The following is a 15,041-nucleotide window of genomic DNA, read 5'->3' as shown; positions in this document are numbered from 1 at the left end:
CCTACCTAAGGAGACAAAAGATCTGTATGCAGAAAATTATAAGACACTGATGAAAGAAATTAAAGATGATACAAATAGATGGAGAGATATACCATGTTCTTGGATTGGAAGAATCAACACTGTGAAAATGACTCTAGTACCCAAAGCAATCTATAGATTCAATGCAATCCCTATCAAACTACCACTGGCATTTCTCACAGAACTAGAACAAAAAATTTTGCAATTTGTATGGAAACACAAAAGACCCCGAATAGCCAAAGCAATCTTGAGAACGAAAGAAGGAACTGGAGGAATCAGGCTCCCAGACTTCAGACTATACTACAAAGCTACAGTTATCAAGACGGTATGGTACTGGCACAAAAACAGAAAGATAGATCAATGGAACAGGATAGAAAGCCCAGAGATAAACCCACGCACATATGGTCACCTTATCTTTGACAAAGGAGGCAGAAATGTACAGTGGAGAAAGGACAGCCTATTCAATAAGTGGTGCTGGGAAAACTGGACAGCTACATGTAAAAGTATGAAATTAGATCACTCCCTAACACCATACACAAAAATAAGCTCAAAATGGATTAAAGACCTAAATGTAAGGCCAGAAACGATCAAACTCTTAGAGGAAAACATAGGCAGAACACTCTATGACATAAATCACAGCAAGGTCCTTTTTGACCCACCTCCTAGAGAAATGGAAATAAAAACAAGAGTAAACAAATGGGACCTAATGAAACTTAAAAGCTTTTGCGCAGCAAAGGAAACCATAAACAAGACCAAAAGACAACCCTCAGAATGGGAGAAAATATTTGCAAATGAAGCAACCGACAAAGGATTCATCTCCAAAATTTATAAGCAGCTCATGCAGCTTAATAACAAAAAAACAAACAACCCAATCCAAAAATGGGCAGAAGACCTAAACAGACATTTCTCCAAAGAAGATATACAGAGTGCCAACAAACACATGAAAGAATGCTCAACATCACTAATCATGAGAGAAATGCAAATCAAAACTACAATGAGATATCATCTCACACCAGTCAGAATGGCCATCATCAAAAAATCTAGAAACAATAAATGCTGGAGAGGGTGTGGAGAAAAGGGAACCCTCTTACACTGTTGGTGGGAATGTAAATTGATACAGCCACTGTGGAGAACAGTATGGAGGTTCCTTAAAAAGCTACAAATAGAACTACCATATGACCCAGCAATCCCACTACTGGGCATATACCCTGAGAAAACCATAATCCAAAAAGAGTCATGTACCAAAATGTTCATTGCAGCTCTATTTACAATAGCCCAGAGATGGAAACAACCTAAGTGTCCATCATCGGATGAATGGATAAAGAAGATGTGGCACATATATACAATGGAATATTACTCAGCCATAAAAAGAGACGAAATTGAGCTATTTGTAATGAGGTGGAGAGACCTAGAGTCTGTCATACAGAGTGAAGTAAGTCAGAAAGAGAGAGACAAATACCGTATGCTAACACATATATATGGAATTTAGAAAAAAAAAATGTCATGAAAAACCTAGGGGTGAAACAGGAATAAAGACACAGACTTACTAGAGAATGGACTTGAGGCTGTGGGGAGGGGGAAGGGTAAACGGTGACAAAGCGATAAAGAGGCATGGACATATATACACTACCAAACGTAAGGTAGATAGCTAGTGGGAAGCAGCCGCATAGCACAGGGAGATCAGCTCGGTGCTTTGTGACCGCCTGGAGGGGTGGGATAGGGAGGGTGGGAGGGAGGGAGACGCAAGCGGGAAGAGAGATGGGAATATATGTATATATATAACTGATTCATTTTGTTGTGAAGCTGAAACTAACATACCATTGTAAAGCAATTATACTCCAATAAAGATGTTAAAAAAAAAAAAAAAAGACTTAACAGACGTATACAGAATATTCCATCCAACAGCAGCAAAATACACAATCTTCTCCAGTGGACACAGAACATCCTCTAGGTTAGATCATACATTAGGTCACAAAACAAGTCTTAGCAAATTTAGAAACAGTGAAATCATACCAAGTGTCTTTCCCAACCACAATGGTATGAAACTATAAATCAATGACGAGGAAGAAAAGTGGAAAATTCACAAATAAGTGGAAAATTAAACTACATACTCCTGAACAACAAATCGGTCAAAGTTGAAATCAAAAAGAAAATCAAAATATATCTTGAAACAAATAAAAATGGAAACACAACATTGCAAAACTTACGGTATGTAGCAAAAGTAGTACTAAGAGGAACATTTATAGTGATAAATGCATACGTTAAACAAAAAAAGATCTCAAATAAACAACCTAACTTTACACCTCAAGGGACTAGAAAAAGAAGAACAAACTAAGCCAAAGTTAGCAGATAAAAGGAGATAACAAAGATCAGAGCAGAAATAAATGAAATAGAGGAAAGAATAATAGAAAAGATCAACATATCTAAGAGGTGGTTTTTTTGAAAAATAAAATTGATAACCCTTTAGCCAGACTTACCAAGAAAAAGAGAGAGAGGACTCAAATAAAATTAGAAATGAAAGTGGAAACACTACAACTGATGCCACAGAAATACAATGGAGCATGAGACTACTGTGTGAATCATGAAGAAATAGAAAATCTGAACAGATCAATAACAAGTAAAAAGACTGAATCAGTAATCACAAACCTCCCAACAAAGAAAAGCTCAGGACCAGATGGCTTCATGGGCAAATTCTACCATACATTTAAAGAAGAATCGATTATTCTCAAACTGTTCCAAAAAATTGAAGGGGAGGCAACACTTCCAGCCTCATTTTATGAGGCCAGAATTACTTTGATGCCAAAGTCAGATAAGGACACTACAAGAAATTAAAACTATTGGCCAATAGTTCTGATGAGTATGGATGCAAAATTCTCAACAAATTACTAGCTAACTGAATTCAACAGCACATTAAAAGCATCACACACCACGATCAAGTGTGATTTATCCCTGAGATGTATGGATGGTTCAACATATGCAAACCAATAAATGTTATATACCACATTAATAGAATGAAAGACAAAAAATTAAAGCATGATTGCAATAGACACAGGAAAAGCATTTGATAAAATTCAACATCCTTTCATGATAAACACTCTTAATACATCGGTTATAGAAGGAACATTACTTAACAAGATAAAGGCCATATATTGCAAACCCTACAGCAAACATCATACTCAGTGCTGAAAGGTTGAAAGCTTTCCTTCTAAGACTGGTAACAAGACATGAGTGCCCACTATTACCACAACTATTCAACACCATACTGGAAGTCCTAGCCCAAACAATTAAGGAAAAAAAAATAAGGTATCCAAATTGGAAAGGAGGAAGTAAAATTTTCTCTGTCTGCTGATGACATGATCTTATACATAGAAAATTCTAAAGACTCCAACCAAAAGCCATAGGAACTAATAAATGAATTTCATAAAATTTCATGATATGAAATCAATGTACAAAATCAAAACATTTCTGTAAAGTAACAATGAACTATCTGAAAAAGAAATGTTAAAAATCCCATTTTCAGTGGCATAAAAAAAGAATGCTTAGGGATAAATTTAACCAAGGAAGTAAAAGATCTATACACCAAAAACTGTAAGACACTGATGAAGGAAATTGAAGAAGACACAAATAAATGGAAAGATATCTCATGGATCAGAAGAGTTAATATTTTTAAAATGTCTATACCATCGAAGGTCTTCTATAGATTCAATACAATTTCAATCAAAATTCCAATGGCATGTATTTTTTTGCAGGAAAAAAACCCCCCTAAAATTTGTATGGAACCACAAAAGACTCAGAACAGCCAAAGCAATTCTGAGAAACAAGAATAAAGCTGAAGGTATCACATTTCCTGATTTCAAACTCTAATACAAATCTATAGTAATCAAAACAGTATGGTACTGGCATAAAAACAGACACACAGACCAGTGAAACAGAATCAAGAACCCAGAAATAAACCCATGCATATATGGTTAACTAATATTGGGTTGGCCATAACAGTTCGTTCAGGTTTTTCTGTAACATCTTACAGAAAAACCCAAATGAACTTTTATGGCCAACCCAATATTTGACAAGGGAACCAGTAATACCCAATAGGGTAAGGACAGTTTCTTCAACAAATGGTTCTGGGAAAACTGGATATTCACATGCAAAAGAATGAAATTGGACCCTTAATTCGTATAATACCATTCACAAAAATTAACTCGAAATGATTAAGGATTTAAACATAAGACCTGAAACAGTAAAACTCCTAGAAGAAAACATAAGAAAAAAGCTCCTTGACATTGGTCATGGCAAACACTTTTCGGATATGACATCAAAAGCACAGCAACAAAAGCAAATGTTAAGAAGTAGGACTACATTTAAAACTAAACACCTTCCCCGTGGGAAAAAGAAATCAAGAAAATGAAAAGGAGAATATATTAGCAAACTATATACTGATAAGGGGTTAGTATCCAAAATATATAAGGAACTTACATAACTCAAAAGCAATTAAAACCAATCTTACTGAAAAATGGGCAGAGGATCTGAATAGACATTTCTCCAAAGAAGACATACAAATGGTCAACAAGTACATGAAAAAATGCTCAGCATCACTAATCAGAAGGGAATACAAATCAAAAGCACAATGATATAACACCCTATACCGGTTAGAATGGCTACTGTCAAAAAGAGAAGCAGTAACAAATGCTGGTGAGGATGTGGAGAAAAGGGAACCATTATGTACTGTTGGTGGGAATGTAATTTGGTACAGCACTGTGGAAATAGTATGGAGGTTCCTCAAGAAATTAAAAATAGAATTACCATATGATCCATCAATCCCACTTCTATGTATATATCTGAAGGAAACAAAATCACTGTCTTAAAGAGATAGCTGCACTACCATGTTCATTGTAGCATTATTCACTATAGCCAAGACATGAAAACAACCTAAGTGTCCATCGACAAATAAATGGAGAAAGAAAATGTGATATATATATATATATATATATATACACACACACACACACATACATATATATGCAATGAAATATTATTCAGGCATAAATATTAGGTTGGCCAAAAAGTTCGTTCAGGTTTTTCCATAAGATCTTATGGCCAACCTTATAGAAGAAAAACCTTGAGGGCATTATGCTAAGTAATGAAATAAACTAGATAGAGAAAGACAAATAGTTTATGATCCCACTTATATGTGGAATCCCAAAACACTGAAATCATGGAAACAAAGAGTAGAATGGTGGTTGTCAGGGGTTAGGGGGTGGAGGAAATGAGATTCTGGTCAAAGGGTTTAAATTTTCAGTTATAAGATGGATAAGTTCTGGGGGGTACAGCAACAAAATGGTAATTATGTGAGGTGAAGGATGTGTTAACTAACCTTACTGTGGTACACATTTCACAATATATTTGTGTATCAAATCATTATACTGTACTCCTTAAACAATGTTGTATATTAATATCTCAATGTAATTGAGCTGGGGAAAAACAAACAAGAACAATAAAATCAAACTGGCATGCCACAGACCATTCCAAAGCAGTTGAGGGCCAGTAAGGGGTTGCTGTGGAAGTGGTAAGAATTGTGCTGTAACAGGTCTAGGCCAATGGTGCTGGGCACATTTAATTCAGAAAGCACTACTTTGGTATCACTTGAGAACAAGGATCACAAACCAGGATCTGGAATGAAGCTTCCCAGGACCTACAGATTGGGTCATAACCTCTGATAAATAAGGACCATCATGACACACACAGTGACTAGATATGCTATAACCCAGCAGTTCTCAAAGTACTGGGGATCACTGTGCCTGCAATGTCAAAATTATTTTTGTATGAATACTAAGACATTATTTGCCCTCATTATTCTCATCCTCTCATGAATGTACAGTGAAAAATTTCAGAGAACACATAATGTAAATATGAGATCAAAACAGAGTGAAATGCAGAAGCAGATATGAGAATCCAGCTGCTCCTGTTACGCTAGACATTAGAGATATGAAAAAAAGTAAATCAATACCACTCTTCTCACTATATTTTCTGCTTTGAAAATGTAATTATTCTTCATAAAAATATGTTATTTATGTTAACATGTAATAGGTTCATTATTGTTATTTTGAAGTGATTTAAAATTTCTTAGTATTAATTTCTAATAAGGTAAATATCAATAAATATATTTCACATAACAAAAGCTCTTTGGGGTCCTCAGTAATTTTTAAGAGTATAAAAGTGGTCCAGAGACCAACAGTTTGAGACCTGCTGTCCCACCTACACTAAAGGGTAAAGTTCTCTCACTTGGCTAACCTGGGCTTTCATCAGTCTCACAGTCTCCTTAGAGCTGTATTTGTGTTTGTCTACACCAGCTTGTTACCCATGCCTGGCAATGTCCTGCTTGAATGAAGTGGGGACTATAATTAAAATATTGATTTGTTGTCACAGCACCTTTCACTCAATACATGACCAAATCATATACAATATGTATTACATCTGTCACTATAGTGTTACATATAAAAGGTGTTTAAAGCTTTGCCAATATTAACAATGAAATGAGGCTACATCCTTTAATGGTATCTTATAACGAGGTCTAAATGGGTCTAACAGTTTATAATCTCTTTTTTTTTTTAACATCTGCATTATTAAGTTTTCACTGTTTTTCACTGTTTTGGATACTCAAGACAACTGGTACTTGTTGCTTCCATGCTATGCTAACTTGGTTCTCAGAACTCCAGTCTTTAGCAGAAACAAACTGTCTGGCTGATAGACAAGACTGATTTTTAATGCAAGCCAAGGTGTAGTAATAAAACTGAAAAAAAAATCTAGATCATAAAGTTCTAACCCATAGGATTATCCTGGAGCCTTTTTTAGCACCAAGAACAAGAATACTTAGAGCTGATGATCTTGCGGAGTTACATTGGAATTTGTACCAGCTATATTAAAAACAGAAGCAAACCAGACTGTGTATTTTTTAAAAGTTTACAAGGGCAAAGCACTTCTTCTAAAATGTTATTCTCAAATGCTGCAAAGTACCTTAATTAATTCTTATGATTCTAACAGCCCTAAAAGCAAGTCATAAAAATGATATTTACTTGGGAGTATAAATTGGAATGACATTTTGGTAGGGCCATTTGAAAATATTTAGCAGAGCCTAACATGCATACCCACTGACTAGGCAATTCCAGTTTTAGAAATTTGTCCTGAGAAAAGCAGCAATGACATAGATATAAGGATGTTCATTACAGTGCTGTGTATAATAATAAAAACATTTAGGAAAGAGCCTAAATATCTGACAACATGGCGCTGATCAAGTAAACCATGGTTCAGCATATAATGGAATACTATATGGTCACAGTACAGAATTCAAACAGTATATCATAAAATTACGTATGGCAAGGAAAAGTACTCACTATATATTGCTGAGGGAAAAAAACCAAGTTATAAAACTGTAGTATTATGTGATCTCATTTCTGCTTAAAATATGCATAAAAGTATGTGAAGGGTATATATATACACACACACATATATATATATGTGTGTATAAATTAATAGTATTTATTGTTGAGTTTGGGATCACAGGTGATTTAATTTACTTCTTTTGCGGGATCTATACTCTGGTTTTTCTACAGTGAATATCTTTTCTTTATATAATAAAAAAATTAAAATATTTACTTGAGGCAACCATGCAATTGTTAGTGTTTTCCTATTCTTATATTACTGAATACTGTATGTACTAAGGGAAAGTGGTGAGGGGGAGAGAGAGGAAAAGGGAGGAAGGCAGATAGACATTTATATTGTTTATTATTTTATCTTGTATGTTTGTTGTGAAGTTTTATGTTAACAATCTGGAAAGAATTTTCAATGGAACATAGTAGTGAATAGTTAATGTTCACAAGACTGCAGTCTACTCTCATAGATTTAATTTTTTCCCTCCCCTTAGAATGCCAATTTTGTTGTGTAAGGAGCAGGTGGCTTTCTTTTTTATAAGTCTCTCTACTGCCCTGTCAGACAGCTCTCAAAACTTTTTTTGGGAGCTAACCAAGCTTTATCTAACCAAACCCAAAATGGCATATGGACTTCATCCACATGGTCATATGAATCCTTTGGCTGATAACTCCTGCTATGTATCTAATTGGTTTTATAAAATCCATGTTTGAAGAAGGTTTCTATAGCTATAAGAGTGTGTGATGCTGTGGGATGAAGGAATGTAGTGGCAAAGAGTCTCCTTTAGCTGCTATACTAGAATCTGGTGCCCGTCACTACCACTATCAAATATTGGCAGTATATATCCCAACAAAGGAAGAATGATAATAATTTTGAGTGAAAAATTTCTATCATGCATTTCAGCTTAGATCTACTAATAACACTTCCTTAAATGCCTTGTTAGACAGTGAAATCTGGGAATAATTATCAAACACCATATACAGTGTTTACAATAGAATCATATTTCTTTTCTGTCTCTCCCCCTCCCACTTTTTTTTTTTTTTTTGCTTAAAAAGTAGAATGCTGCTGAATGGTACCCAAATGTCTGTTGTATACTATGCCAATACAGCAGCTCAGCCAAAAATGTGAATAGAACAGTTTGCCAAGTAAAAGAAAACATAACAAATTGGTAATGGTTTCTATCTTGACAGAAAATGAAAATGATCCCTCAATGTGTGGTCACTCATGTGGACACACAAAAATGTCTTAGAAGCAATCATTTTACCTCAGATAACAGACCCTGACGGTGTAGTACAGCACTGGCTGACTTTCACTTCTTAGAAAAGCGGCAAGCGTGACCTACAAAATAGTCTGGGAACCATGTAATTTATGCATAACACACATGCACATGCCATGAAGTCATAATATTTGCTATAAATCATTTTGAATACAAGACTTCTTTTCCGAGTGGAGTATACTTTATGAGAGATGATCTAAATCACCAGGGACTTGATAAAGCTGAACTGGTTTATTTATGAACAGAAGTGATGCTGTTGCTTATCAGGTTACAAAATTTCAGTATTCTACAATGCAACCAAAAGGCTGTATATAAGTGCCCCCATGTATTCTGTAAGAATACTAAAGGTACTTTAATTAGATGTTAGATTAAAAAAATATACAAAAAGTATGTAGGTACATAGTGTAGAGTTCTGACTTTCTGGTTAGGTGACTGCAATTGCAAGCAGAAAGGAACCCCTGGTAATGGTTCCTTTACCCTATTTCCCCTTCCTTTACCACTTATTTTTATTCCCCAGATGGAGAACTAGCCAATGTCATTGACCAGTGGTCTTTTCTCCCCCCATCTGGTGAAGTTTCCCCATTTGTTTAACTCTCTAATGAGGATGTTAGAACACTGATTGTATTGTGAAATCACATCAAAAACAAGAATGACACTTTCAAAACACTAATTGATATCTGATGCTAATGAGGAATTCAAACTGAGAGGACACAGAACCAAGGGACTAGGAAGAACCTTGGGAAGGTAAATGGTCTTGCCAAGTTGAAAGTAAATTTGAATCCTGTGGGTTATGAGTTTCAAATGAAACTTCTGGGTTTAAATTTGTTGGTGACTTTCCTGTTCAATAAAAAAGGACTTAAATGGCTTAAAAGAAGGTTAAAAAAACTTATTGGGCATCAAACTGCTCTTACAAAACACCATCTTGATGAGTTAAGTGTAAATGAATCAGAAACACATGGATCATATTTCCTTAAAAAATGCATATGGATTCAAAAATAAGGGGAAGAGGACTTGGCAAAACATTTTTTTGTGTGTAGTGGCTGAACCCAAAACATTTGAAAGATATTTTGAGACATTCAAAGAATCCAAAATGAAACTAAACCTGTCCAGTCATATAAAAAAACAAAGTTTTTCTGTGCAAGTGCATTTATCTCTATGGGTCATTCAACACTCACTGAGCCTTCACCTTTGGCAAAGAACTATGGGAGGAGCCAGCTTCTGCCTTAAGCAACTTTGAATTTAAGTATAAACAAATACACATAAGTAATAGAAACCTATTAAAAGAGACCAAGGGTTTTACAAAAATTGGCATCATAACCCAGACCATACAGAAATCACATATCGAGAAATATACAAGTATTTCCAGGATCGTATGGTAGGTAGGATTCATCCCATTCAAATCATCATCACCCGGCCCTTTTGATTAAAGTTATATATAGTTGCAGAGCCTTACTTGCTTAAATGTTTTCTTAATAAGTGTTTTTATGTCTTTTTTAATATGTGTTCCAGCCCTCTTTCCTCCACCCTCTAGATTTGTGAGTGCTCAACAAATCTTGCTGACTGGTTTCCTGGAGGATGGGAGTGTTGAACAGAGTTTTGAAATAGGGGAGAGATGCTGTTTGGCAGAGAGGAGTGAGGCTATGATTCTGGGTTGGGGTAATGGCACATGTGACAGTTCAGAGGCTCCAGAGGGTGAGTCATGTGTGGGGGGTGACCCACTGGCTTGCTCACAGCAATGTGCCTGAGCCAGGGTGTAGTGCGGGCGTGGAGGCAGTTAGGTGCGGGGAGGCCTAATATACTACATGTGGAGTCAGCTGGAGGGCAGAGGAGTGTGAGAAGAGAAAAGCACAGTGCTTACTCCTTTTTTTTCCTTTTTGCCAGTATAGGATAAAGTGCTAAGCACAGGACACATACAAGTCATTAATCCCTTTATTTCTTATCAGTGTCTTAAATAAAAGCTGAAAAATATCCAAAGATAAAAATAAGTTAACTATGCATGTATTGCTAGGATCCTATAGGTCATAATTTGAAGAGGAACTTGGTAGGATTATGAAATGGACTAATGAGTTCTAAAATGTTTGTGGGAAAGTGTAAAAACTTAATGACTCAGAATCTTTTAAGGCTGTTTTCTAGCTGTTTAATGTGAGTCTTATCTTTTCCACAATATTAGAAAGTTATTTAGGGCAAGGATAGGGTCATATATTTCCTGTGTATTTTCTACTGGCTAGCACAATACTGGGAATACACCAAGCACTAAATAAATGCTTACTGAACTGCAATGAAGTAAAACGGTGCCGAGGTCCTATAATGATGAGGGTATAATGGAAGGTAAAGTCTGACAAAAAAAAGGGATGATACAGTAGAAATATCCTAATAGTGTCTCTGCTTTGAGCTTGTTTGTTCATGGTAATATAAAGAAATCAAAGCCCTTACCATCCTTCATCATCTTCTACTTCTGTTTCAGAAATGTCATTTTCAGGAGTTTCAGCAATTGCTTGAGTGAGTTTAGATTTAAACTGGTTCAGCAGCGAAAGGGTCTGAAATAACAATTAGACTGCTAAGTTTCCTGATAAGGATAAATATAATTTCAGAAGAGACACTTAAATTTGGTAGAAAAGAAAATATCCTTCCAGGATGTAAAACACTTAATTTTTTTCATTTTGAAGGAAAAATAACAAAACTGCCTTCCAGCTGCAACAGTGATTGATATTCACAAACCTTGACATTGCCCCATTTGCACTTGCACTGACATTTTCCCTCAGGGATATGTGACTATTTTCTGATTTGGGGAAAATAAGTTTGTTTATGTAGAAGACGTTTAAACTTTAAAATGCATGCTTACTAATAGCTAAGTTTTTAGTGTCCACAAGATAGGGAGGTACTTCACTAAGACGTGTGAAATCAAAACCAAAACACCAAAAACAAATAGTATTGAACAAATTTCCAAAAATATAAAAATGTCAATGCTGGGGAAGGTGAAATGAATGAACATGTTAATTGTTGGAAGGTGCGTAAATTGGAGTGACATCTTTGGAAAGTTTTTTATACATATCAGAAACTTTAAAATGATCATTCCCTTTGATTCAATAATTCCAATACTGGGAATACATGTAGAAAAATAATCTGAAACACTGAAAATGGCTTATGCAAAAGATGTGCACTGCAGCAATATTCATACAAGTGAAAAATGGAAACATGTTAAATGTCTATTAATAAGGAGCTAGATAAATTTGGTAAAAAGCAGTGAATATGTGATTACACTATTATTAAAATTATACACATGAAATATTATATGCTATTGTTAAGTGAAAGAAGTAGGATATAAATATCATGTTGAGTGTGTTTTTGTAAAAAAGGGACTATTTCTCTGATATTTTTATTTTTGGCTCCAATGCCATTTGTAGGTAAGAGGAAACAGCAGGTGCCTGAAATTTTAATCACATTGTCCCCTGGCTATACCTTAACAGTTTGCTTCAGAATTTGAGCAGAGAATCAGAAATTAGAGAAATGTTTTTTTATTCTGTAGTTTTAAAAAGTACATAACTGTGAAATGGGATAAAGTACTACCTTGTCTGAAAAACTCAAGTTTCTAATTGAGATGCTGGTACATTGAATTCAGTACTAAAATACAGTTGACCCTTAAACAGCATGAGTGTTAGGGGCACCAACCCTCTGGGCGGTTGAAAATCCACTCATAACTTCACAGCCAGCTCTCCCTCAACACTGGTGGTTATGCAACCAACTGCAGTTGGTCTAGAACTGTAGTACGTATTTACTGAAAGAAATTCACATATAAGTGGACCCACAAAGTTCAAAGCTGTGTTGCTCAAGGGCCAACTGTAATTACATTTCCTAAGGAAAAATGTGTGTGATAGTTCAATATGTGAATAACAAATATAATAAAGAATCACAGCAACTTGGAGGCTCCAGAATTTATCTAAAATATCATTAAGACCATGGTTCGTGAAAAAATTAAGTAGGTTTTGGTGGTCTAGAACCTAAGCTCAATAAAGACAGGTGACGTCAAAATATCTGCAAAAGAAAAAAAAATATCTGCAAGAAACAAAGGCAGTTATTGCCAAAAAATGATAGTGAAAAGTGCCTTATATGTTTCTGCAAAATTTAATGCCCACATGGACAACAGTGGAAAATATATACATTACCATAGTTGCTAAATGACGAGTTTTAAGGAAAAAGTATAAATTCTATAGAATATCTTCATAGGCATTCTGAGGGCTGCTAGCATGTTAGGGTTTAGATATTTTATCTGTTTCTAGAGTAGCAATTATAGGACTAAGCTCTTCAAACAATGTTAACAGATAAAGAAAACATCCTTTGTTTTAAAACATTATTCATTAAAAAAGCCTTTCACCGAGAGAGGCATGGACATATATACACTACCAAACGTAAGGTAGATAGCTAGTGGGAAGCAGCCACATAGCACAGGGAGATCAGCTCGGTGCTTTGTGACCGCCTGGAGGGGTGGGATAGGGAGGGTGGGAGGGAGGGAGACGCAAGCGGGAAGAGATATGGGAACATATGTATATATATAACTGATTCATTTTGTTGTGAAGCTGAAACTAACATACCATTGTAAAGCAATTATACTCCAATAAAGATGTTAAAATGAAAAAAAAAAAGCCTTTCACCTACAAACTTTTATCGTATTTGCTTTATAATAAGAAAAGTGATTATTGTAGAAATATTAGAAAACAAAGAGAAGCAAAACAAAAATATTTATTATCCCACCACTAAGAATAAGTAACCATTGTAGACATTTGGTATATATCCTTCAAGGCTTCTTAAGTGTTTCTGTGTGTGTATATATCTATATATTATATAAATATATACCTCTACATGCCTATCTCTATATCTATCTATCTATCTATCTATCACTTAAAAGCAAACTCCATCAATTTTTGATGGTGGATTTTCACATACTTGGAAACGTCTATTCTGAGGGCATAAAGAAAAATGAAAACAAAGGAGACCTCTTAGTGGAATGAAATTTTAAAACTTCCTAGAAAACTGCGCTAGACCTGGATTTTATTCTTTTGAGTTGAAAGTGGCGAGGCAGTCTGTTTTTAGAGCCAATTAACGTGCTATTGGTATTTGCTCAAAGAAGGAGGACTGGGACTATGACAAACGAAAAACATCCTCTCAGCCTTTCTTAATTTCTCCTATATTCAAGATTGGACTTTCTCTAGTTGCATTTGAAAGGCAAGAAAGGACACTAGGCAGAAAAGCTAACACCACAAAAAAAAATGGGGCCCAATATAGGTTGAAGAAGATAGGATCTGCATGGAGGCATTTCTGTTTGGCATCTCCAGGGGAATTAGTCTTCTGGCTTTTGCTGAAGGAATGAAGGGCCAACCATTAACAGCATGCTCTTCAGCACAGAGCAAGCCTTCCCGGCATGAAGAAGCTGTGCTGAAGGGGCCTGCCCTGGCACACCTTGTGCATGCATATCTACATAGAAGAGTCTCTCAAATGGCCTCTGTGCTGCCAGTCCTGCCCCGGGTCCAGTCTACTCTCCATACTGCAGCCAGGTGGGAGGGATCTTCCCATAGTGCAAATGAGGTCATATCACCTCCTTCCTTCGATGGCTCCCCATTGCTCTTAGGGTAAATCTCAACTCCATAATATGGCTCAAAAATATCTTGTGTGAACTGGCTCCTGCTTACCTCTCCAGCCTCATCTCTTTCTTTTTCTTAGTCTAAGTTCCAGTCATACTTAACATCTTTTAGTTCTTTGCAAAAGAGGTCAAAGACTCCTCATATACTGTCCCTTTAGTCTAGCCATGTTATGTCCTATCCAACCCTCAAAGCTCAGCTGACAAATCATTTTCTCAGGGAGGCCTTCCCAGATTCTTATGCCATGTTAGGTCCTACTGTTATACATTGACATAGTTTCCTGTATCTAACCTGTCATAATGTTCACCCCTTTTATTAGTATTACTTAACTGCCTCTTTTTCCTGATAGCTCAGAGAAGACAGGGATGTTTCTACCTCGTTTACCACCAAATACAGTGATTAGGACATGGTAGATTCTTAATAATTATTTACTAGGAGGGAAGAAAGAGGAATGCAAGAATAAGAGTGATCCTTCACATCTTTTGGTAGTACATTCAGAGGACTTTTGTGACTCCATGAAAACAAGTTAATAAAGTACTTTTTCTTAATTTCATTTGATGTGCCATTTCTTTTGAAAACTGCACATGTTAGTTCTCTGTAATTACAATTTCCTATACCTGAATTCTTGTTGAATTTTCCCTATGACTATTTTCACACTGGGCACTGATGCATGATCTTCCTTACCAGTAATT

General features: G+C 35.7%; 1 protein-coding gene across 2 annotated transcripts in view; it reads right to left on the bottom strand.

Annotated features, from left to right (window-relative positions):
• Positions 1-15,041, bottom strand: part of CWC27 (CWC27 spliceosome associated cyclophilin) — a 244,869-nt gene that overhangs the window by 64,052 nt on the left and 165,776 nt on the right. For both annotated transcript variants that reach the window (XR_010941973.1, XM_067730804.1), the window contains exon 13: positions 11,150-11,253. Coding sequence is in view for 1 of the 2 variants with exons in the window: in XM_067730804.1 (XP_067586905.1) it covers positions 11,150-11,253 (104 nt within the window). In the remaining variant the exon portion in view is untranslated. The remainder of the gene's footprint in view (positions 1-11,149; positions 11,254-15,041) is intronic.

This window comes from Pseudorca crassidens, chromosome 3, assembly GCF_039906515.1.
Source record: "Pseudorca crassidens isolate mPseCra1 chromosome 3, mPseCra1.hap1, whole genome shotgun sequence".
In the NCBI taxonomy this organism is placed as follows: domain Eukaryota; kingdom Metazoa; phylum Chordata; class Mammalia; order Artiodactyla; family Delphinidae; genus Pseudorca; species Pseudorca crassidens.
This window is presented reverse-complemented; position numbering and strand designations above follow the sequence as displayed.